Source organism: Hemitrygon akajei, chromosome 11 (genome assembly GCF_048418815.1).
Source record: "Hemitrygon akajei chromosome 11, sHemAka1.3, whole genome shotgun sequence".
NCBI classification, from domain to species: domain Eukaryota; kingdom Metazoa; phylum Chordata; class Chondrichthyes; order Myliobatiformes; family Dasyatidae; genus Hemitrygon; species Hemitrygon akajei.
In genome coordinates this window covers 167,619,466-167,644,071 of record NC_133134.1, presented here as the reverse complement: position 1 = coordinate 167,644,071, position 24,606 = coordinate 167,619,466, and the positions used below count along the sequence as shown (strand labels likewise).

General features: G+C 42.8%; 1 protein-coding gene across 1 annotated transcript in view; it reads left to right on the top strand.

Moving 5' to 3' along the window:
- Positions 1 to 6,343: 6,343 nt before the first annotated feature.
- The window catches only part of LOC140736389 (double-strand-break repair protein rad21 homolog), a 121,728-nt gene continuing 103,465 nt past the window's right edge, over positions 6,344 to 24,606 (top strand). The window contains exons 1-5 of the mRNA XM_073062367.1: positions 6,344 to 6,415; positions 16,170 to 16,349; positions 16,807 to 16,936; positions 18,696 to 18,795; positions 20,837 to 20,937. Coding sequence (XP_072918468.1) covers positions 16,206 to 16,349; positions 16,807 to 16,936; positions 18,696 to 18,795; positions 20,837 to 20,937 — 475 coding nt within the window. The 5' untranslated portion in view covers positions 6,344 to 6,415; positions 16,170 to 16,205. The remainder of the gene's footprint in view (positions 6,416 to 16,169; positions 16,350 to 16,806; positions 16,937 to 18,695; positions 18,796 to 20,836; positions 20,938 to 24,606) is intronic.

Sequence of the window (24,606 nt, the reverse complement as noted above, 5' to 3'; positions counted from 1 at the left end):
ACCCACCTTCCCCCTCACTCGGTTTCACCTACCTCCTGCCAGCGTGTACTCCTTCCCCTTCCCCCACCTTTTTATTCTGGCTTCTTCTCCTTTACTTTCCAATCCTGAAGGGTCTTGTCTCAAAACGTTGACTCTTTATTCATTTCCATAGATGCAGCCTGACCTGCTGAGTTCCTCCAGCATCTTGTGTGCGTTGCTCTTGATTTCCAACATTTGCAGAAAATCATGTTCATGATCTACTGCTCCACAATTTACTTAAACTTTTTAATACGGAGATGAATTGCACCACCTTCTGAGCATTTTTTTTTGAAATTGTTGATTACTATTTTACATTTTGTAGCCATTTGATTATGAACTAAACACAAACAAAACGACTTTATCTATTCAGTTTGAGCATTCTCATCTTTTTGATCAGCTTATACATTTTTCCTAAGTTAGCATATTATAAAGATTGTGTGAACAAACACAGCCACCCAAAGGAAAAGTATACTTTCACCGTCTTATTCCAGCTTTATCGTATTTATTCATTCATTCGTGGTACTGTAATCGAAAAGTAAATAAGGTGTTAAGGTCTGGTGCATCCAATGGATGTGTCTTGGGTGTTTTTTCAGAAAATATGCTCACTGCTGTCTATTCTGCCTGTATGAGCTGCAAATAGTCTGCCATTTATTTCCTCCATGAAAGCAATATTCTTAGTGCTGTTCTCATAATTTATCTGTGGCATTTCATATTTGTTCTAAGATATTATTTTGATAAGTAAACATTTATAAATCACAACGGAATAGTACTTTAGATTTCCAAACCATGAATGTCATCCCTTGCTCAACACATAATTTATCTTTCAGTGCCTCAGTGAACTCTATTAAATCCTTTAGATGTGGCAAATCCAAAATGATCCAACAAAAGTTTGAGCAATTAGCATTAGGCTGAGGGCTAGTTCTTTGTCATTCAAGACTGGTGATCCAGAACTATACAAGAAGTTCAGGTACAACCTACAGGTTATTTGCAGAGTTCAAAGTTCAAAGTAAATTTATTATCAGAGCACATTATGTCACCATATACCACCCTGAGATTCATTTTCTTGCGGGCATGCTCAATAAATCCAAGAACCACAATAGAATCAACAAAAGAACGCACTCAACAGGACAAACAACCAATGTGTAAAAGACAGCAAACTGTATTTGCAAAAGAAAAAAAAGAGAAATACGTAATACTAATAAATAAATAAGCAATAAATGTCAAGAACATAAGATGAAAAGTCCTTGAAAATGAGCCCATCGGTTGGGAGAGCAGTTCAGTGATGGGGCAAGTGATGTTGAATAATGTTATCCCCACTGGTTCAAGAGCCTGATAGTTGAAGGATAATAACAGTTCCTGAACCTGGTGGTGTGGCTCCTGAGGCTCCTGTACCTTCTTCTCACAGCAGCAAGAAGAAAGCGTAACCTGGGAGGTAGGGGCCCCTGATGATGGATACTGCTTTTCTGCACCAGCGCTCTGTGCACATGTGCTCAGTGGTGGGGAGGGCTTTACCTGTAAAGGGTTGGGCTGTATCCACTACTTTTTGGAGGATTTTCCTTTCAGGGGCATTAGTGTTTCCATACCAGGCTGTGAAGCAACCAGACATGATACTTTCCACAGCTATATGCAAATGTATTAGATTAATAAAGTCATAGAAAAGTTTAGCACAGAATCATGCCCTTTGGCCCATCTAATCAGTGCAGAACCATTTCAAATGCCTACGCTCATCAATCTGATTCTGGCATGGTCCTGGAGGACTGGAAGATTGTAAATGTCACTCCACTCTAAGAAGGGAGGAAGGCAAAAGAAAGGAAATTATAGGCCAGTTAGCATAACCTCAGTGGTGGAGTAAGTGCTATTAAGGATGAGATTTCAGGGTACCTCAAAGTCAGCAAGATTTCTGACAAATCTGTTAGAGTTCTTCAAGGAAGTAACAAGCATGGTGGACAAAGGAGAGGTAGTGGATGTCATTTACTTGGATTTTCAGAAGACATTTGATAATATGCCACACATGAGGCTGCTTAGCAAGATAAAATGCAATGGTGTTACGGGAAAGATACTGCATGGATAGAGGAATGGCTGACAGGTAGAAGGCAGCATGTGGGAATAAAAGGGGCCTTCTCTGTATGGCTGCCAATGACTACCGGTATTCCTCAGAGGTCAGTATTGGGACCGCTGATTTTCACATTGTTTGTTAATGATTTGGATAATGGAACTGATGGCTTTGTGGCAAACTTTGCAGATGGTACGAAGATAGGTGGAGGGTTAGATAGTGCTGAGGAAGCAATGCGATTGCAACAGGACTTAGACAAATTGGAAGAATAGGCACAAAAGTGGCAGATGGAATACAGTGTTGGGAAATGTATGATAATGCATTTGGTAAAAGGAATAATAGTGCAGACATTTATCTAATTGGGGAAGAAGTTCAAACATTAGAGGTTCAAAGGGACTTAGGAGTCCTTGTGCAAGATTCCCAGAAGGTTAATTTACAGATTGAGTCTGGTAAAGAAGGCAAATGCAACATTGACATTTATTTCAAGGGGAATAGGAAATGAAAGCAAGGAGATAATGCTGAGGCTTTATAAGACACTAGTCAGGCTGCACTTGGGTATTGCCAACAGTTTTGAGCCCAATATTTCAGAGAGGATATACTGTCATTGGAGAGGGTCCAGAGGAGGTTCATGAGGATGATTCTGGGTGTGAAGGTGTTACCATATGAGGAGTGTATGGCAGCTTTGGGCCTGTACTCGCTAGAATTTAGAAGATTGTGTCGGGATCTAATGTTGAAAGGGCTAGACAGGGTGACTTCTTCTCTGTAGCCTGCCTCATTATTATTTGAGATAAGGCCAACTAATGTGGTATTATTACATACCAACTTATTATTGAGGTGAGTGTGACAGGACACAGCTTTGGGTCTGTACTCACTGGAATTTAGAAGAATGCAGAAGGATCTCATTGAAACCTACCAAATTTTGCAAGGATTAGATAGGGTGGATATGGAGAGGATGTTTTCTATGGTGGGAGTATCTAGAACTAGAGGGCACAGCCTCAAAATTGAGGGGTGACCCTTTAGAACAGAGGTAAGGAGTTTTTTTTTAGCCAGAGTTGTGAACCTGTGGAATGCCTTGCCACACACTGCAGTAGAGGCCTAGTCCTGGGTATATTTAAGGTGGAAGTTGATCATTTCCTGATCAGTCAGGACATCAAAGGATATGGTGAGAAGGCAAGTGTATGGGTTGAGTGGGATCCGGGATCAGCCATGATGGAATGGCTGAGCAGATTCGATGGGCTGAATGGCCTAATTCTGCTCCTATGTCTTATGGTCTTAAGGACCTGCATTGGGACCACAGCCCTCCATATCCTTACCTGGAGGAGGTAGTGTTCTGGCTTTGGTGGGAGGGAGTGATCTGGTTTGGAAGGGAAGGAGGGATCTGGTTTTGCAGGAAGGGAGTCATTTGCTCTTAGTGGGAGGGAGTTACGTGGTTTTGGAGAGAGGGAGTGATGTGCTTTTGGAGAGATGGAGTGGTGTGCTTTAGGAGAGAGGGAGTGGTCAGGTTTTGGAGGGGAGGCGTGATCTGGTTTTGGAGAGAGGGAGCGATCTGATTTTGGAGGGAAGGGTGATGTGGTAATGGAGGAGGGAGTGATCTTGTCTTGGAAGGACAGTGATCTGGTTTTGGAGGAAATGTGTGGTGTGGTTTTGAAGAGAAGGAGTGATCTGTTTTGGAGGGAGGGATCTGCTTTTGGAGAGAAGAAATAATCTGGTTTTGGAGGATGGAGTGATCTGGTTTTGGAAGAAGGGAGTGGTTTGGCTTTGGAAGGAAGGAGTGATTTGTTTATGGAGGACTGGTTATGGAATGGATCCAAGTTGCTTCTCAGGTAGGTGTTGATGTGCTTCATCACCAACCTCTCAAAGCACCTCATCACATTGGATGTAATTGCTACTGAATGATAGTCAATGATCTAGTTTTGGAGGAGAAAGAGATCTGGTTTTGGAGGGAGAGTGTGATGTGCTTGTGGAGGAGGGAGTGATCTTGTCTTGGAGGAAGAGAGTGATCTGGTTTTGGTGGAGTGGTGATGTGTTGGCGTGAGGGCAGTGAACTGGTTTTAGACCAGAGGGAGTGACTTGATTTTGGTTAGAGGGGTTGACCTGGTTATGGAGGGAGGGGTGATGTGGTTATAGAGGGAGGGGGTGACCTGGTTTTGGAGGGAGGGGATGATCTGGTTTTGGAGGGAGGATTTGATTTGGTTATGGAGGGAGGCGTGATCTGGTTATGGAGGGAGGGGGTGACCTGGTTTTGGAGGGAGGGGGTGATCTGGTTATGGAAGGAGGGGGTGGCCTGGTAATGGAGGGAGGGGTGATCTGGTTATGGAGGGAGGGGGTGATCTGGTTTTGGAGGGAGGGGGTGATCTGGTTATAGAGGGAGGGGGTGATCTGGTTTTGGAGGGAGTGGGTGATCTGGTAATGGAGGGAGGGGTGATCTGGTTATGGAGGGAGGGAGTGACTTTGGTTAGAGGGGTTGACCTGGTTATGGAGGGAGGGGTGATGTGGTTATAGAGGGAGGGGGTGACCTGGTTTTGGAGGGACGGGGTGATCTGGTTTTGGAGGGAGGGGTTGATCTGGTTATGGAGGGAGGGTGTGGCCAGGTAATGGAGGGAGGGGTGATCTGGTTATGGAGGGAGGGGGTGACCTGGTTTTGGAGGGAGGGGTGATTTGGTTATGAAGGGAGGGGTGATCTGGTTATAGAGGGAGGGGGTGATCTGGTAATGGAGGGAGGGGTGATCTGGTTATAGAGGGAGGGGGTGATCTGGTTTTGGAGGGAGGGGTGATCTGGTTATGGAGGGAGGGGGTGATCTGGTTTTGGAGGGAGTGGTGATCTGGTTTTGGAGGGAGGGGGTGATCTGGTTATAGAGGGAGGGGTGATCTGGTTATAGGGGGGGGTGATCTGGTTTTGGAGGGAGTGGTGATCTGGTTTTGGAGGGGGGGGTGATCTGGTTATAGAGGGAGGGGGTGATCTGGTTATAGGGGGTGATCTGGTTATAGGGGGGTGATCTGGTAATGGAGGGAGTGGTGATCTGGTTTTGGAGGGAGGGGTGATCTGGTTATAGGGGGTGATCTGGTAATGGAGGGAGGGGGGTGATCTGGTTATAGAGGGAGGGGGTGATCTGGTTATAGGGGGGGTGATCTGGTAATGGAGGGAGGGGGGTGATCTGGTTATAGAGGGAGGGGGTGATCTGGTTATAGGGGGTGATCTGGTAATGGAGGGAGGGGGGTGATCTGGTTATAGAGGGAGGGGGTGATCTGGTTATAGGGGGGGTGATCTGGTAATGGAGGGGGGGGTGATCTGGTTTTGGAGGGAGGGGTGATCTGGTAATGGAGGGAGGGGTGATCTGGTTTTGGAGGGAGGGGTGATCTGGTAATGGAGGGAGGGGTGATTTGGTTATGAAGGGAGGGGTGATCTGGTTATAGAGGGAGGGGTGACCTGGTAATGGAGGGAGGGGGTGATCTGGTTTTGGAGGGAGGGGGTGATCTGGTAATGGAGGGAGGGGGGGTGATCTGGTTTTGGAGGGAGGGGTGATCTGGTAATGGAGGGAGGGGTGATCTGGTTTTGGAGGGAGGGGGTGATCTGGTAATGGAGGGAGGGGTGATCTGGTAATGGAGGGAAGGGGTGATCTGGTAATGGAGGGGGGGGTGATCTGGTTTTGGAGGGAGGGGTGATCTGGTTATAGAGGGAGGGGGTGATCTGGTTTTGGAGGGAGGGGGTGATCTGGTTATAGAGGGAGGGGGTAATCTGGTTATGGAGGGAGGGGGTGATCTGGTAATGGAGGGAAGGGGTGATCTGGTAATGGAGGGAGGGGTGGCCTGGGTTTGGAGGGAGGGGTGATCTGGTTATAGAGGGAGGGGGTGATCTGGTTATGGGGGGGGTGATCTGGTAATGGAGGGAGGGGTGATCTGGTTATAGAGGGAGGGGTGATCTGGTTTTGGAGGGGGGGGTGATCTGGTAATGGAGGGAGGTGGGTGATCTGGTTTTGGAGGGAGGGTGATCTGGTTATAGAGGGAGGGGGTGATCTGGTTATAGAGGGAGGGGGTAATCTGGTTATAGGGGGGTGAGCTGGTTTTGGAGGGAGGGGTGATCTGGTAATGGAGGGAGGGGTGGCCTGGGTTTGGAAAACGGGGTGGTATAGTTTCGGCGGGAGGTATAAGGGAACACGCGCCACGCGAACCGTCTCGCGCCCGCTCCAACCGCCGCGCCGCGTGCTTTGCCGCCGCTCTCGCGTGACCCCGCCTCCCGCGGCGGGTGGGCATTGCCTCAGGGCAGAGAGAGAAGCGTCGGAGTGTGAGTGCAACCTCCCCGCCATCGCCGCTGGGCCGCTCCCGTCCCGTCCCCTCCTCATTGAGGTGAGCGGGGCTGGGGGCAGAAAAGTGCGGTGCACCTAGTGCATCTTATTCAATGCAAACCGGGGACAATTAATTGCTGTAAATGCAACAAGTTGTAGAGTGTGGTACCTATCCCTGAGAGGTGCCTTTCTCGTCTATCCAAGGTGGCGACGACAACAGGGAACGCGCTGGTACATTTGGCGATTTGGAATCAAACTTGACTGCAATTTGGCTTAAAGTTGGTGCAATCTTACTTAATGTGGGTGGTTTTAGTGGACGCAATCTTAGTTAAAGTGTGCGGCGGGGTGCCGAAGGGGTAATGGCCATTGTCCCTTGTCCACTGTTAAGTGCAACGATGCGTATAGTAAAGCTCTTGGGCAACCTTTCTTTGCAGACGGGGTTTTGGTTGCCATACGCCTGGTTTTGCATTGTTTGGGATCTGCATGCCTATTCCAGTGCAAAATGACCAGAAGCTAGTGACAGCACCAAAGCTGCACCCCCCCCCCCCCCGAGGCAACTGAAACCTTGGGCAAATGCAAACTGGATTTCATAGTAGATATTAATTCATAGCTCATTGGTTTGACTTCAGTGACAAATGCTCCAGCTCCAGAAGTATTTTTGAATCATTGTATTAAATCGTAAAGAAACGGGAAAGTTGCAGAGATGGACGCTGCAGCGGAGTTCACCAAACAGGGAGTTTGGTCGGGAAGTGGTCGTTTCCCGATAAGTACGGAATTATTGATCTAGTACATTCCAGTCACCACAGCGCTTCAAACCAAGGATGGGTTTTGAAATGCACCACTGACTGAGGCAAATACAATCAATTTTGCTCACGTAAGTCGTGAAGCTTGTTATTTTGCAGCAGCAGTGTAGTGCAAATTAATGTCAATTGCAGAATTAAGTAACTAGTTCAGTGAAGAAGGAAAAGTAACAAAGCAGTTTTCGTGGGCTCATGCGCTGTTCAGAAAACTGATTGCTCCTGAATTGCTGACTATGGGTCTTCAGGCTCCTGCACGACCTCCTTGACGGTGGCAATGAAAAGAGGGGATGGGGGGTCGTCGATCGCCGATGCCCCCTTTCAGAGGCATCGCTTTTTGAAGCTGGGCAGACACCCGGGTGCCCGTGATGGAGGTGGCCGAGTCTGCACCTTCCAGCGGCTCTGCCGGCTCGCATGGCCTCCGCGGTACACCTGCAGAAACTTGCCAGAGTCTGCCCTCGCTCCCAATGGAATATCGCTGCTGTCCTGCCTTGTTCACGCACAAGCCCCCGCCCCGCCCCCGCCCCCCGGTGTGGGGGCATCGGGTTGTGGGTGGATGCCCGGTGCGTGGGCACCCAGTACCACCATGTGCCCTGGGTCCGCCCTGGCTGCGAGGGGTGGGTCTGGCCCCAACACCCCTGTCAGCCGGTCCTTGCCGCCATACCGGTCCCTGGTAGACTTCTTCCCGGCCGACGCCTTTGACCACAGGGCTGTCAGACAGTGGTCAATGTCCGGCGGGCGCTGCAAGGAGAAGGAAGAGATGGGCACCGTTCACCTGGCGAAATGCCCCATCGCCTGGCCCTCCTGCACACCCCGCTGCCCGCGGGAGGTGGGTGACCCACCTCTTTGCCCACACTGGGGGTTCGCCGAGCAGGGTACAAGGGATATGGTGTCGAGGTTCGTCCCCAGCCGCTGGTCTACGGGCTGTTCCCGACCAGCATCCGGTGCTGCCGGCAGACCATCAACTCGGTGAAGCTTGGTGGGCTACCAGCGCAGGGAGATGCCCCTGGGGGGTGCAGCCACCGCGAAGGACCACAGTTTCAGGTTCACCGCCCGCGGGAGTGGGAGGGGTCGGGTGGGGAGAAGAATACCCCTCATCAGCGGTGTGGATAGATGAGTCAACATAGTGCCCCAGGAGTGGCTGGAAATGTATAGACCGTAAAGGAATGAGAGTCAGCGCCTGGATGTTTATCTTTCATAATTTTATTGTAAATAAGTCTTTAATCCTTGACGAAAGTTTGAGAGTCATTGAATGTTTTATTGTAAACATCTTTAATTTGAATAGGGACAGAGAGTCAACGCATAATTTATTGTAAATAACTTTATTTATTGTATAAGGACTCAGATTTAACGAATGTTTTTTTTCGATGTAAGTAACTTTATTTTTCTGAATAAAGTATTTTTGGAGAAAAAGTTACGCTGGACCCAGGCTAGATTCTCAGAGAGGTCGACACTCAGGAACTTGAACTTGTTCACCCTTTCTCCTGCTGACCCCTTGATAAAGACTGGTGTGTGTTCTCCCGAGTTTCTCTTCCTGGAGTGCAGTAGGTCTTTAACCTGCTGGTAGAACAGACTGTTACAGTAAGTGTGATAATCCATTCTCGTTCTGCCTCTGACACACCATATCCCTGTTCTTCTCCCTCTGACACACTATTTCCCTGATCTGGTCACTCTGACTCACCATTTCTGTGTTCTCATTTTCCCTCTAACACCATTTCCCTGTTCCCAATCTCCCTCTGACACATCATTTCCCTGTTCTTGTTCTTTCTCTAACTCACCAAGGCTCCTGTTTTCATTCACCCTTCAGTTCACTGCATTCTGTGTTTCCATTCACACTCAGAGGGACCCTGTTACCCTGCATACTGTAACATGATGTGTTTCCTGTTTCTCATATACAGGTAGCCCCTGTTTTCATATTCTCTTAAATTCCCATTCAATCTTTGAACTCACCTGTGTGACTTTCCTGCTATCTTTTAAACAACTTCACTGAAAAATCACCATTACACCCTTGTGTGATATCTAAAAAATGTGAATTAAAAGAAAATAATGTCTAGTAGTTCAGAATATCTGGCCAATGTGCCAGTTGTTTGGGTTACCAGAGTGTATTATACCAAATCCATCATCACATGTAGCAGAGATAACCTCTAACAATGCAGCAGTCTCATGAACCAGCTTGGTTTTACATAAATTCCTGGTTTGATTGTAAATACAGAAAGTTTTAATTTATTTTTATTTATTGAGTTTCAGAGTAGAACTGGTCGTTCCGTTCCTTCAGGCCTGATGCCCAGCGTCTCCTGATTTAACCCTATCCTAACCACGGGACAACTTACAATGACCAATTAATTAACCTACCACCTAGTTCACTTTGGACTGTGGGAGGAAACCCTCGCGGTCACAGGGAGAACGCACAGACTTCTTACAGGCAGCAGAGGGAATTGAACCCGGATCATCTGTAGTGTGAAGTGTTGTGTTAACCACTATGCCACTGTGCCAGTGCTTTTGTCTACACTGACTGGGTCAGAACAATTATGCAGACAAGATAATAGCAGACTTCTGAACATTATATATTCAAGGTTGGGATTGGTGACTTCTTAGCTCTTAAGGTAAAAGGAATATTAGGAATTGGGATATAAATGTACCTGTAAGTGAAGATGCAGGATTAGCTTAATTACTGAATAGTGGAACAAACACCGGGATTTGGGCTTACCCTGTTTTATGTTTTTTATGCTGTTATAGACACCGACTTATGCTCCAGAGGACATAGTGCTGCTAATTTGGTTTCAATATTAGTACTTAAGAGTACATTTTTTTATTGGGATTGTTTACATCTCTATAATAAATTAAATCGATGGCTTTGAAGCCAAGTTTGTGAATGATACTAAGATAGGTAGAGAAGCAGGTAGTGTTGAAGAAGCACAGTGTTTGCAGGACTTGGTCAGATTGGGAGCCTGGGCAATGAAATGGCAGATGGAATTTAGACGAGAAAATCTGCAGATGCTGGCACTCCAAGCAACACACAAAATGCTGGAGGAACTCAGCAGGCCAAGCAGCATTTATGGAAAAGAATATAGTTGACGTTTCAGGCTGAGACATGTCATCAGGAATCTAGTCTAAGGATGTGTTTGATCATGCACTTCAGTAGAAGGAATAAAGACATTCTAAAACAGGATTTAATTCAGAAATCAGACGTGCAAAGGGACTTGGGTGTCCTGTTGCAGGGTTCCCTAAAATTTAACTTGCAAGGTTGAGTCAATAGTAAAAAAGGCAAGTGCAATGTTCACATTTATTTCCAGATGACTAGAATATAAAAGTGAGGGTGTAATACTGAGGCTTTATAAGGCATTGGTCAGATCACATTTGAAGTATTGTAAGCAGTTTTGGACCCTATTCTTATAAAGTATTTGCTGGCATTGGAGAGCATCCAGATGGAGGTGTATGGGAATGATCCTGAGATTGAAAGGGTTAACACATGTGGAATATTTGGTAGCTCTTGACCTGTACTTGCTCTTGTTTAGAAGAATGAAGAGGGATCTTATTGCAATCTATTGAAAGTTGAAAGTCCTAGACAGAGTGGACATGGAGAGGATGTTTACAACATTTGGGGGTGTCTAGGACCAGAGAGCATAGCTTTAGCATAGAGGGATATTCATTTAGAACAGAGATGAGGAGGAATTTCTATAGAATGCATTGCCACAGATGGTTGTGGTGGTCAAGTCAAAGGGTAGATTTAAAGTGGAGGTTGATAGGGTGTCAAAGGTTATGGGGAGAAGGAAGGAGAATGGGGTTGAGAGGGACATTAAATCAGCCATGATCAAATGTGCTGTAAAATGGGCTGAATGGCCTAATTTGCTCCTATGTTTTATGGTCTTATGTTCTTCAAATCTATGTACTCTTTGCTTTCAATTCCTTTGGGCCCCTTTATCTTATTTAGAACCATAGAACTATAGAACATTACAGCACAGAAACAGGCCTTTTGGCCTTTCTTGGCTGTGCTGATCCATTTTTCTGCCTAGTTCCAATGACTTGCACCTGGGCCATATCCCTCCAAAGCCCTCTCATCCATATACCTCCAAAGCCCTCTCATCCATTTTCTTAAATGTCAAAAGTGAGCCCGCATTCACCACTTCATCTGGCAGTTCATTCCACGCTCCCACCACTCTCTGCGTGAAGAAGCCCCCCCCAATGTTCCCTTTAAACTTTCCCCCTTCACCCTTAACCCATGACCTCTGGGTTTTTTTTCTCCCCTACCCTCAGTGGAAAAAGCCTGCTTGCATTCACTCTATCTATACCCATCATAATTTCATATACCTCAGTTAAGTCTCCCCTCATTCTCCTACGTTCCAAGGAATAAAGTCCTAACCTATTCAACCTTTCTCTGTAACTCAGTTTCTCAAGTCCCGGCAACATCCTTGTAAACTTTCTCTGCACTCTTTCAACCTTATTAATATCCTTCCTGTAATTAGGTGACCAAAACTGCACACAATACTCCAAATTCGGTCTCACCAATGTCTTATACAACCTCACCATTACATTCCAACTCTTATACTCAATACTTTGATTTATAAAGGCCAATGTACCAAAAGCTCTCTTTACAACCCTATCCACTTGTGACACCACTTTTAGGGAATTATGTATCTGTACTCCTAGATCCCTCTGTTCTACTGCACTCCTCAATGTCCTACCATTTACTTTGTATGTCCTACCTTGGTTTGACCTTCCAAAGTGCAATACCTCACATTTGTCCGCATTAAACTCCATCTGCCATTTTTCAGCCCATTCCTCCAACTGGTCCAAATCCCTCTGCAAGCTTTGAAAACCTTCCTCACTGTCCACTACACCTCCATTCTTTGTATCATCAGCAAATTTGCTGATCCAATTTGCCACATTATCATCCAGATCATTGATATAGATGACAAATAACAATGGACCCAGCACTGATCCCTGTGGCACACCACTAGTCACAGGCCTCCACTCAGAGTTGCAATCCTCCACTACCACTCTCTGGCTTCTTCCATTGAGCCAGTGTCTAATCCAATTTACTACCTCACCATGTATACCTAGTGACTGAATCTTCTAACTAACCTCCCATGTGGGACCTTGTCAAAGGCCTTACTGAAGTCCATGGATACAACATCCACTGCCTTCCCTTCATCCACTTTCCTGGTAATTTCCTTGAAAAACTCTAATAGATTGGTTAAACATGACCTACCATGCACAAAGCCATGCTGACTGTTTCTAATAAGTCCCTGTCCATCCAAATACTTGTAGATCCTATCTCTCAGTATTCCTTCCAATAATTTACCCACTACCAATGTCAAACTTACTGGCCTATAATTTCCCGGCTTACTTTTTGAGCTTTTTTTAAACAACAGAACTACATGAGCTATCCTCCAATCCTCCGGCACCTGACCCGTGGATATCGATATTTTAAATATTTCTGCCAGGCCCCCCTGCAATTTCAACACTAGTCTCCCTCAAGGTCCAAAGGAATACCCTGTCAGGTCCTGGGGATTTATCTACTCTGATTTGCCTCAAGACAGCAAGCACCTCCTCCTCTTTAATCTGTATAAATTCCATGACCTCCCTACTTGTTTGCCTTGTTTCCATAGACTCCATTCCAGTTTCCTTAGTAAATACAAATGCAAAAAAACCATTTGATAACTTTCCCATTTCTTTTGGTTACATACATAGCCAACCACTCTGATCTTCAAGAGGACCAATTTTATCCCTTACTAACCTTTTGCTCTTAACATACCTGATGAAGCTCTTAGGATTATCCTTCACCCTGACTGCCAAAGCAACCTCATGTCTTCTTTTAGCCCTCCTGATTTCTTTCTTAAGTGTTTTCTTACTCTTTTTTATATTCCTCAAGCATCTTATTTCCTCCCTGTTGCCTATACATGTTATATATCTCTCTTCTTCTTTATCAGAGTTCTGATATCCCTCGAGAACCAAGTTTCCTTATTCTTATTCATTTTGCCTTTAACCCTGACAGGAACATACAAACACTGCACTCTCAAAATTTCTCCTTTGAAGGCTTCCCACTTACCAATCACATCCTTGCCAGAGAACAACCTATCCCAATCTACGCTTTTTAGATCCTTTCTCATTTCTTCAAATTTGGCCTTTTTCCAGTTTAGAACTTCAACCCGAGGACCAGATCTATCTTTATCCATGATCAAGTTGAAATTAATGACGTTATCAATGGAACCAAAGTGTTCCCCTACACACAGTTCCGTCACCTGCCCTAACTCATTTCCTAATAGGAGATTAATATTGCATCCTCCCTAGTTGGTACATCTATATATTGACTTAGAAAACTTTCCTGAACACATTTCACAAACTCTAACACATCTAGACCTTTAACAGTATTGGAGTCCCAATCAATGTGTGGAAAATTAAAATCCCCTACAATCACAACTTTCTGTCTGCTGCAGTTGTCTGTTATTTCTGCAGATTTGCTCCTCCAATTCTCGCTGACTGTTGGGTGGTCTATAATACAATAATCCTGTAGCCAAGTTTCAGTAATAGCTATGATGTCATAATTACCTATTAATGTGGTCATACCTTTCCTGTTTCTCAGCTCCACCCATATGGCCTCAGTAGACAAGCCCTCTAATCTGTCCTGCTGAAGCACTGCTGTAATATTTTCCCTGACTAGCAAAACTACCCCCCCCCCCACCTTTCATCCCTCTGCCTCTTATCATGTCTGAAACGTCGGAACCCTGGAACATTGAGCTGCCAGTCCTGCCCCTCCTGTAGCCAAGTTTCAGTAATGGCTATGATGTCATAATTCCACGTGTCAATCCAGGCCCTCAGCTCATCTGCCTTTCCCACAATACTCCTTGCATTGAAATATACACACCTCAGCAGATTGTTACCACCATACACAACCTTACTAATTATGACTTTGCATGAACTACTAACATCATTTATTTTTACCCCTGTTTCAGTATCTACTCTGGCACTCTGGTTCCCATCCCCCTGCAAATCTAGTTTAAACCCTCCCCAATAACACTAGTAAACCTCCCTGCAAGTATATTGGTCCCCTTGTAGTTCAGGTGTAGCCCGTCTCTCTTGTACAGGTCCCACCTGCCCCAGAAGAGGTCCCAATGATCTAGAAATCTGAAACCCTGCCCCCTACACCAGTTTCTCAGCCACGTGTTCATCTGCCAGAAATTTCTTCATCTTAATCTTCTCTTTCACAAGGAAACAGCTCTAGTCCATCTTTTTTCTTCATTGCTAAAGCTTTCAAATTTTGGCAAATCCTCATAAGTCTCTAGACCTCAGGACATTGCATCTTTTTTTAAATCTGGTGATCAAATTATATGCAGTACTGAAATGGGGATCTGCTAGAATTGCATGTAAGTTCCTTTCTCTTACATGTTCTGCCCAGCAAAGTAAAGGAACACGTTCCATATAGCTATACAACTATTGCTCTAACCCGCTAACTTTAACAATCTATGGGCATATTCTTCCAAGGTCTTCTGTTCCTCAATACTCCCAATAGCCTCTAATTTACTGTGTTTTCACTTGTCTTTTTATACCTTCTCAAATACATTACCTTGCCTCCAGAGTCATACAGCACAAAAATAGGCCCTTTGTATGCACTAATCTTATTTGCCAGCTCCTCTTCAGTAGCCTTCTGTGCCTTAGCAATTCAAGTCTTAGTAAATGTTTGAGAATTACTGCCTCCTCCACCATCTCAGGCAGTGTATTCGGAATTCAAACCATGCTGTGTGGAAAAATAAACTTTCTGAAATCACTCTGACCTCAATCTTTGCCTCTGATTAAAGATGCTTCTGGATTAAATTCCACCTGCCATTATTCTGTTTAAGTGACTGGGCAATCTGTATTCTACAGCCTAAAGTTTTTTCTTTTGCTCTCAACCACATACAGGAAGTCCTCACAGTATGACTAAGTATAGCAGTTCCTGAGAACTGTTCATAAATTGGAAATGAACAGGAAAGGCCGTGACAAGAGAGCAAGTCAGCATGGGGAAAAAAGTGGCTGTCAACTGACCTCACTGATACAGTGACTGAAGTCAAAGTCACAGTGGAGCTTATTGTCATGTGCACGTGTATGTATGCACAGATGCAATGGAAAACAAGGTTCAGGTGGCATCACAGGCACATAGCATCAGCTAAGCAACAGTCACAAAAAAAAACCAAACTCAACATAAATTATACACGAATTGTATAAGAAATAACGCAAATGAAAACAGAAAAAATGTGTAAAGTAGTTGTGGTGCTAAACTGTGGTTGTAAACAAAAGATTCTGCAGATGCTGGAAATCCAGAGCAACACCCCCCCCCCCCCCCATCCTTCTTATTCTGGCTTCTTCTCTCATCATTTCCAGTCTGATGAAGGGTCTCAACCTGAAACATCAAATCTTTATTTCTCTGCATTGATGCTTCCTGGCCTGCTGAGTTCCTCCAGCATTTTGTGTGTATTATACTAGTTGGATCTATAACCAAATGGTTGAAGGAAAGCAGCTGATTTTGAACCTGGGGCCAGGCATTGTTTGGGAGAAAAAATACAAGAAAGTGACAAGTTCCCAATCAGCAAAACTGCCTGCAGTAACCAGCAAATCCATCCCTGTCATTTCTACTGGTTTCCCAAATGTTCGTTCATATGTATGGGCAATCCATAAGTTGGGTATTCGTAACCAGAGGAAGACATGTAACCATTTCTCTCAGTCTGAATTCAGGGGCTACATGTCTTCAGAGGTTTTCTATGCATTTGAATGTATTAACCAGGGTTGGTGATTTAAAGAATTTCAACACTTAGGAAGAGTTTAAGCAATTTTAAGAAGGATAAGAGATTTCTAAACATTTCAGACAACTTGAATTTTGATTTATTGCTGAGTTTATAAAACATTCATTTCAATGATAAATAGGAAATTAAGAAAAAACTGTCCCTATATAGCCTTGTGCTAGCATATTTTCACCTTGCTGAATTTTCACTAATCTGATCCATTATTCTTCAATGTTTCACTATAAATTTTCTTCTTCAACAGCATTTTCTCTCGCTTGTGGTTCTTGCAGCTGCAGCAATGTTCTATGCTTCTTTATTTCTGAGCAAACGTGGGCCACTGGCTAAGATATGGCTTGCTGCCCATTGGGATAAAAAGCTAACGAAAGCTCATGTCTTTGAGTGCAATCTGGAGGCTACTATTGAAAGCATTATTTCACCCAAGGTAAAGTAACTGGATGTTCAATGTACAAGATGGTTCTGAAGTTTATATGACACAATTAATGAATTGTAAACTGCTTTATATTTTGAATGTAGTTTTAATTGACATAAGTTTAACAATGAATGGACAATGTAATACGTATCTGCAGGTCCTAGTAGATTGCAATTCAAACTCTTGACATTTCAGAATGATTGCACTCTGGAAACATCAGTCATATCCGAGAAGTTAGAGGCAGTCAGTCTTCATCAGTGAATTAATCTTATTTCACATCTAATTCAGACTCATGTTTTTATATCACTGACATATTGTGAAATTTGCTGTTTTGCAGTAGCAATATAGTACAAGACATAAAAATTACAAAAAATAAATAAATAATGGTAATTAATATGTGGTGAGTGAGTTTAGGCAGGATAACAGATTAGAACTTTATTCATGAGATGTTTTTTTTTATTTCCCTCAGATTAAAATTGCATTGAGAACTTCAGGCCACCTTCTTCTAGGAGTGGTGAGGATTTACAATCGAAAGGCAAAATATCTCTTGGCAGACTGCAATGAGGCATTCACAAAAATTAAAGTGGCTTTTCGACCAGGTACAGTACAATCACTGGGTCTTTGGACAGTTCTTTTGATTCATTAAAAATATTTTGTTTTTGATTTTTGCAAGATAATGATGACAGGGTTTCACAGGCGTACTTAAATCTTGTTTTGTCACATTTAGTAATATCTTTATAGATTTAATCATTCATGGATTTTCTTAGCAGCTTTCAGAATAAGGATCAGGTTTACTATCACTGACATGTTGTGAAATTTGTCTTGTGACAGCAGTTCAGTGCAAGATGTAAGAAATTACTATAAGTTACAATAAGAAATATTTTAAAAAAGTAATTCAAAAAGAGAGCAAATTAGTGAGGTAGTGTCTGTGGATTGTTCAGAAATCTGATGACAGAGGGGAAAATGCTGTTCCTAAGATGTGAGTGTGGGTCTTCAGGCTCCTAAGCCTCCTCTCTGATGGTAGTAATGAGAAGAGGGCATGTCCTGGGTGGTGAGGGTCTTTGATGATGTCGCCTTTTTGAGGCATTGCTTTTTGAAGATGTCATCGATGCTGCAGAGGCTAGTGCCCGTGATGGAGCTGACTGAGTGTACATCACCTGTAGCTTTTTCCAATCTTGTGCATTGGTGCCCCCATACCAGGCAGTGGTGCAACCAGTTAGAATGTTCTCCACTGTACATCTGTAGAAATTTGCAAGTGCCTTTGGTGACATACCAAATCTCTTTAATTTCCTAGTGAAATAGAGCCTTCTTCATAATTGCATCAATGTGCTGGGCCTGGGTGGACTTTCAGAGATGTTGACACCCAGGAACTTGAAGCTACTCACCCTTCCCACTGCTAACTGAGGATTGGTGTGTGTTCTCTTGACCTCCCTTCCATAAGTCCCCTATCAAGTCCTTGGTCTTACTGACGTTGAGTGCAAGACTGTTGTTGTGATACCACTCAGCTAGCTGATCTATCTCACTCTTCTACCCCTCCACATCACTATCTGAGATTCTGCCCACAACAGTGTGTCATCAGTGAATTTATAGATGGTGTTGGAGCTGTGTCTAACAACACAGTCTTGCATGTAAAGGGGGTAGAGCAGTGGGCTAAGCTGACATCCTTGAAGTACACTTTTTGATTGTGAGGAGGAGCTTTTATTTCTGATCTGAACTCTGTGGTCTTCTGATGAAAGAAAAAGTGATATGAGGAGAAAATCCTTTATGTTGCAAGTGGAATGCACTGCCAGTGATAACAGGGAAGGCCAGATTTACTCATGACATTGAAAAGGGATAAGCTTGAAGGCGAAGGGTGGAGGATCAGTGGAGAATGACTAGGCAAATTCCTTCTGCATTTGTATAGTGTAAACTCAATGGCCTGGGTGCTCTCCTAGGCAATAACTATTCTCTCATTCTGTTAATAAGCTTGGGGAAGCTAATTCCTGCATTGATCACCTGAAGCAGAATTGCTAACTAATAGCTGCACACACAAAATGCAGGTTGGGCAGTATCTATGGAGCCAAGACTTCATCAAGACTGAAAAGGAAGGGGAAAAAAGCCAAAATAAAAAGTGGGTAGAGAGGAAGGAGTTTAAGCTGGAAGGTGATAGATGAAGCCAGGTGAGGGGGAAGGTCAGTGAGTGAGTAAGTTACTGCTAATTAATACATATTTCCAATTTACAGTCAACATTATTGTTGTGGAATCAAGTAACTTTATTGTTGACGTAATTTTCTGGATCATTCTTTGGAACTGTGGGGAAGTTAAATCATAAACTTTAAATCATTATAAAATCCCAATTGGCTATGTTTGTTAATATAGATATCGTGGACCTTGATGAGGAAAACCTTGAAGCCACATACAATGCCATAACACTACCTGAAGAGTTTCACGATTTTTCTATTCTGCTGCCGGATGTGGAGTAGGTTCCTGAATTTTATAAATTGTAGGGTGAAACTGTATTATTACACTGCTTACAGGCTGTTGTATTGAAAAAAAATTCTCACTTAAATTTGTGCTCTTAGGTGTTAGGTTTGCTGGTGACTTACATTATATTTGCAAGATAACAACTCATTATAGCTTTTACAAAGCACTTCTGAGTAAAATTTTAAAGAAAACTTTTAAAGTCTGTCTGTTCTTTTGCCATTTAAATTATGCTTACAGCATTTTCAATTTTGTTAATTAAAAATGTAGGAAACACGTTGCTGTTCTCTGGTTACAGTAGAATGTCTGATTCTGCAATGAAGGAGATGAATAATTCTTAGTCCTTTTTAATTGATCGTATTTTGTCTCCATGCAGCCCATTTTATTAAAATTATTTCCAGATCTGGAATAACCCCTTTAAAATTATTTTGCAACATGCCCTTGGTTTTGTAGTCACTTGTTAGGTGAATTGTTCTGACTATCTATAGTACGTTGAAAGATTTATCTATTTGTTGATTTGTTTATTCACATAAAGTTCTTAAGGTCACATACATCCAATATTGTTAGCCATTTCCGATTTGGCACCCTCACCTTTATTTGGTATTACTTAATTTAACTCACAATATCCTGAAGCCTCCAAGGCTGACAATATTTCATCAGCATTATTAAGAGCATTCTTTAATATTTTACACATAATTGCAGTTGAGAGATTGTCACAGAGAAAGGTGGTACATTTTACCACAATGCGGTACATTCTTGTTCAGTCTAAGAGAATGAGCATAGCCATCCTACTGCCCATGAATTTCAGGCCCATTCCTGCTGACCCGAGCATTATATGGCTCAGCTTAAACTTTCCCAAAGCATCATTGTTGCTGTGTAAAAGAAAATAATCAGATTAGTTTTGGCTAGAAAAATAAAATGACCTAAATTACTCAAGAGCTAACAATTTTTATTGTGAATAATTAAAATATAAATATGGTAAAATGCTTAAATAAGGTTGAAGTGATACGATTCATAGAGAATCTAGAAATATTCCTCTCCTCTCTCCTCACAAGCAATTCTGATGTAAATTCACCTATAATTTATGATTTATGCTTAGACAATATTTGGTTTTAGGGGTTTTATTTTCAGCTATTGTGACTAATATTGGCCAATGGAGTAGAGGCGTCTGCACCGGACCTGGAGACGAGTGGTCCTAGGTTCAAATCCGACCAGCTCCTTGCACGCTTTCCAACTTGACCTCCTAAAAAACAGACAAAAATGCTAAAGAAAGGTCAAGGTTGCTGCCTGATGCACAACAAGGTGTGGAAAGGAGCCACCACCACCATTGTGACTAATAGAGAAACAATTCCCCAAGGTCCGACAAGGTGTTCCCTCGAACTCTATGGGAGGCAAGTGCAGCAATTGCAGGGACCCTAGCAGAAGATTGGAGGATAGCCAATGTTCAGCTGTTTAAGAAAGGCTCTAAAAATAAACTTGGAAATTCTAAGCTAGTGGGCCTGATATCAGTAGTGGGAAAGTTATTGGGGAGCCTGAGCTACATTGTCCTGGGGAAGCTTGTCACCCTTTCCAGAATAGTGGTCTTACAACACAGATTTATGAGGCTTGCAAAGTATGTCAATTACTTAACCCAATCCTGGTCTCTGATGCACACGAATATCCAGCAGTCTAAACCTCATTACCCAAGCTCATTACATGTGGAAATCATTGGCTCATGGTACAAATCCATGGTCATTGGCTGAAAATTTCATTCCACACATTTCTTGATTCCATGCAATTTGTATCTTAATTGTGATACAATCTCTGTGCATGGGATAAATATAAAAGGAAAATAAATAATGAATTTAAGTAAAGAATACTCAGGCAAGATAAGCAGCATGACTCAAACGACTTAAAGAATAGTTAAGTATACAAGTATTTATTGTAAATCACTGCTGCACATTTAAACTAAACAGCTTTTGGAGGGCTGATTGTAATTTCTGTGTTAGTATGTAGATTGCTGATATTAATCATTTACTTAAAATTAACTTTGTCCCTAGTGCAATTGATGTTGGTGAGCACTTTACATTAAACCAGAGTACATCTGATGCCATCACCCTTAAAGAAAATATGTGCAGTATTCTTCAAGATAATGGATTTGGTGAGAAGAAATCTGTTTCAGCTTATTGTTTTACCAATCCATGATCTATAGTCATGGTTAGAAATTTCCTGATGTATTGCATTGTGATTTGTGACAGCCCAGAGGATAAGCAGTTATTTCTTGCCATTAGAAGTAGGTGTTGTTAAATTCTGCAACTGCAAAAGGGGCCATTTATAGTTATGTTCTGCTTTCAAACCATGGCAGTAGAAGGGGATACTAAGCCATTTAGGTGAGATAGATTGCAGAAGAGTAGAAACTTGAGGAAAAAGGATTGATTAAGAAGAAAATAGATGGTCTACCACTTCATACTTAGCCGATTCTAATTCTGAATCTTATCATTGTCATTCCTTTCGTAGGAGATCTCAGGGGTTGAGAGTGAAGCCTCATTCTTTTTAGGCACTATTTAAATCCTGGTGCTATCTCAAATGGGGTGGTATTCCCTGAGATACTGAATTACTCAATCTTTCTTTGCATCTTAGATGTGCTTGGATGAAAGATCAGCTCTTCTTCTTGACTCTTAGAGCCCATAGCCATCATGGTCATTGGGAATTTAGTGGACTCTGTTGTTGGAATTGAAGGGTCACAACAAAGGGTGAAATACCAAGTTTGTGTCCTAGGTACTATAGCTTCAGTATTTTCAGAAAAATACTCTTAGGAACAATCCTTAAAGTTTATTTTATAAAAGACATTTGAAAATTTAATCTTAATTCATTAGGTGTAGACTTTCATCACTCCTGCTAGTAACCTGCAGAGTGGATCTCCCACTTGTTTTAAAGCCAAATTGATTTTTAATTACATTCAGTGGAGAAGTAATATAATGGGCAATATACTAAAACAGATGACTAACCATGGAATGAAATAAAAATTACCTACACATCTTAGTGAAGAATTTAACTCTTCTAAGTTTATGCGTCCTTCAGTTCTGTGTTAATATTTCTTACATCCCGTTGCCATGACAGTACTGGTCTCAGCCAGAACAGCTAGTTAAATAGATCACGATGAAGTGGCTGATTCTCAAATCTTGCTGTTCACTTTTTCTGTCTTTCACACTCTGCAACTGTGATCATTGGGTACAGACAGTAGGGCATTTAGACTCACCCCTTGATCCTCAAACAAAATGGGTACCTTGACAATATTCTTTACCTCCCCTAATACAGTTATGTGGCTTAAACATTTAATGTAAAATTATAGTTACAGACACATAAGAACATAAGCTTTATGAAAGAATATCCCCCACAAATCAAAGTTAAAGTACAGATGCTACTGCTCAAATATCTTTAATATGCCATTTTGATGGAACAAAGTTTTTGTAAAGATCAATCTTGATCACATATTTCTAGTAAGGTGTCAACATAATAATGGCAACATGGCAGTATGCCTTGTTTTGTTGCTGGGCAACAAGAGAAAATGTTTTGTTAAGTATCATTCCACTTAGTCTTCCACTTCAGGGCACACTAGAGAGCATCTAAAAATCTGCCTTTACATGTTAATTTATTCTGTGTTTGCATACATAACAGTCTGGTGGATCTAGTTTATGTAAAATACCTTCGCTGCTTATGAGTATGTGAGGTTTAAGCTGTTCAGTGTAAAAATTATTTTCTTTGAACTCAACCTTGTATGAGCTGCCTTTTGCCATTATTGTCATTGCCAAAATATCAGAGAAACAGCCTAGCAACCCCTCAGTTCAAAAGCAAGTAAATTAGGATTTAATTACTGTTTTAGTTAGTTCCGCACAACACTGAGCTGAAGGGCTTGTTCCTATGCTGTATGCAAGTTTCAGTTTATTGTCATCTGACTGTACATATGTACAACCAAACCAAACAATGTTCCTCGGGACCACTATGCACTCACAATATATGTATCTCACACAACATAATTAAACAAAATATTACCACAAATAGGTTAATAAAATAGAGTTAAAATGCATGTGAAGTGCACAGGTAAACAGTAAACAATTTGTTGTCCTGGTGACAAGACCTCTTTGGTGACAGGGTATTCATTAGTCTCACAGCTTGGGGAAGAAGCTGTTACCCTTATCCTGAGACTCCTATACGTCCTTCATGATAGTAGTGGGACAAAGAGATAGTGGGATGAGTGGTAGGGATCCTCAACAATGCTTTGGACCCTTTGTATACAACACTCCCAGTAAATTGGGTGTATATAAGGCAGAGCTTGATGGGTTCTTGATTGGACACAACATCGAAGGTTACAGGGAGAAGGCTGGGGAATGGGGCTGAGGAGTCTGCTCCACCAATTATGGCTGAAACAGATTCGATAGACCAAATGGCTTAATTCTGCTTCTATGAAACATAGAAAACCTACAGCACAATACAGGCCCTTCGGCCCACAATACTGTGCTGAACATGCACTTACTTTAGAAATTACCTCGGGTTACCCATAGCCCTCTATACTTCTAAGATCCATGTACCTATCCAGGAGTCTCTTAAAAGACCCTAATGTAGCTGCCTCCACCACCATTGCCAACAGCCCATCTACGCACTCACCACTCTCTGTGTAAAAAAAAACTTACTCCTGACTTCTCTATACCTACTTCCAAGAACCTTAAAACTGTGCCCTCTTGTGTAAGCCGTTTCAGCCTTGGGGGAAAAAAAAACTTCTGACTATCCACACGATCAGTGCTTCTCATAATGTTATATACTTCTATAAGGTCAACTCTCATCCTCTGTCGCTCCAAGGAGAAAAGGCCAAGTTCACTCAAACTATTCTCATAAGGCATGCTCTCCAATCCAGGCAACAACCTTGTAAATCTCCACTGCACCCTTTCTATAGTTTCCACATCCTTCCTATAGTGAGGTGACCAGAACTGAGCACAGTTCTCCAAGTGGGGTCTGACCAGGTTCCTATATAGCTGTAACATTACCTGTTGGCTCTTAATCTCAATCCCAGGTTGATGAAGGCCAATGCACCGTATGCCTTCTTAACGACAGAGTCAACCTGCACAACAGCTTTGAGTGCCCTATGGACTCGGACCCCAAGATCCCTCTGATCCTCCACACTGCCAAGAGTCCTACCGTTAATACTATATTCTGCCATCTTATTTGACCTACCAAAATGAACCAATTCACACGTATCTGGGTTGAACTCCATCTGTCACTTCTCAGCCCAGTTTTGCTTCTATCAATGTCCCACTGTAACCTCTGACAGCTCTCCACACTATGCACAACACATCCAACCTTTGTGTCATCAGCAAATTTACTAACCCGTCCTTCCACTTCTTCGTCCAGGTCATTTATAAAAATCACGAGGAGAAGGGGTCCCAGAACAGATCCCTGAGGCACACCACTGGTCACCAACCTCCATGCAGAATATTATGCGTCTAAAGCCACTCTTTACCTTCTGTGTGCAAGCCAGTTCTGGATCCACAAAACAAGGTCCCTTGAATCCCATGCCTCCTTACTTTCTTAATAAGCCTTGCATGGGATACCTTATCAAATGCCTTGCTGAAATCCATATACACTACATCTACTGCTCTACCTTCATCAATGTGTTTAGTTACATCCTCAAAAAATTCAAACAGGCTCGTAAGGCACGACTGGCCTTTGACAAAGCCATGCTGACTATTCTTAATCAGATTATGCCTCTCCAAATATTCATAAATCCTGCCTCTCAGGATCTTCTCCATCAACTTACCAACCACTGAGGTAAGAC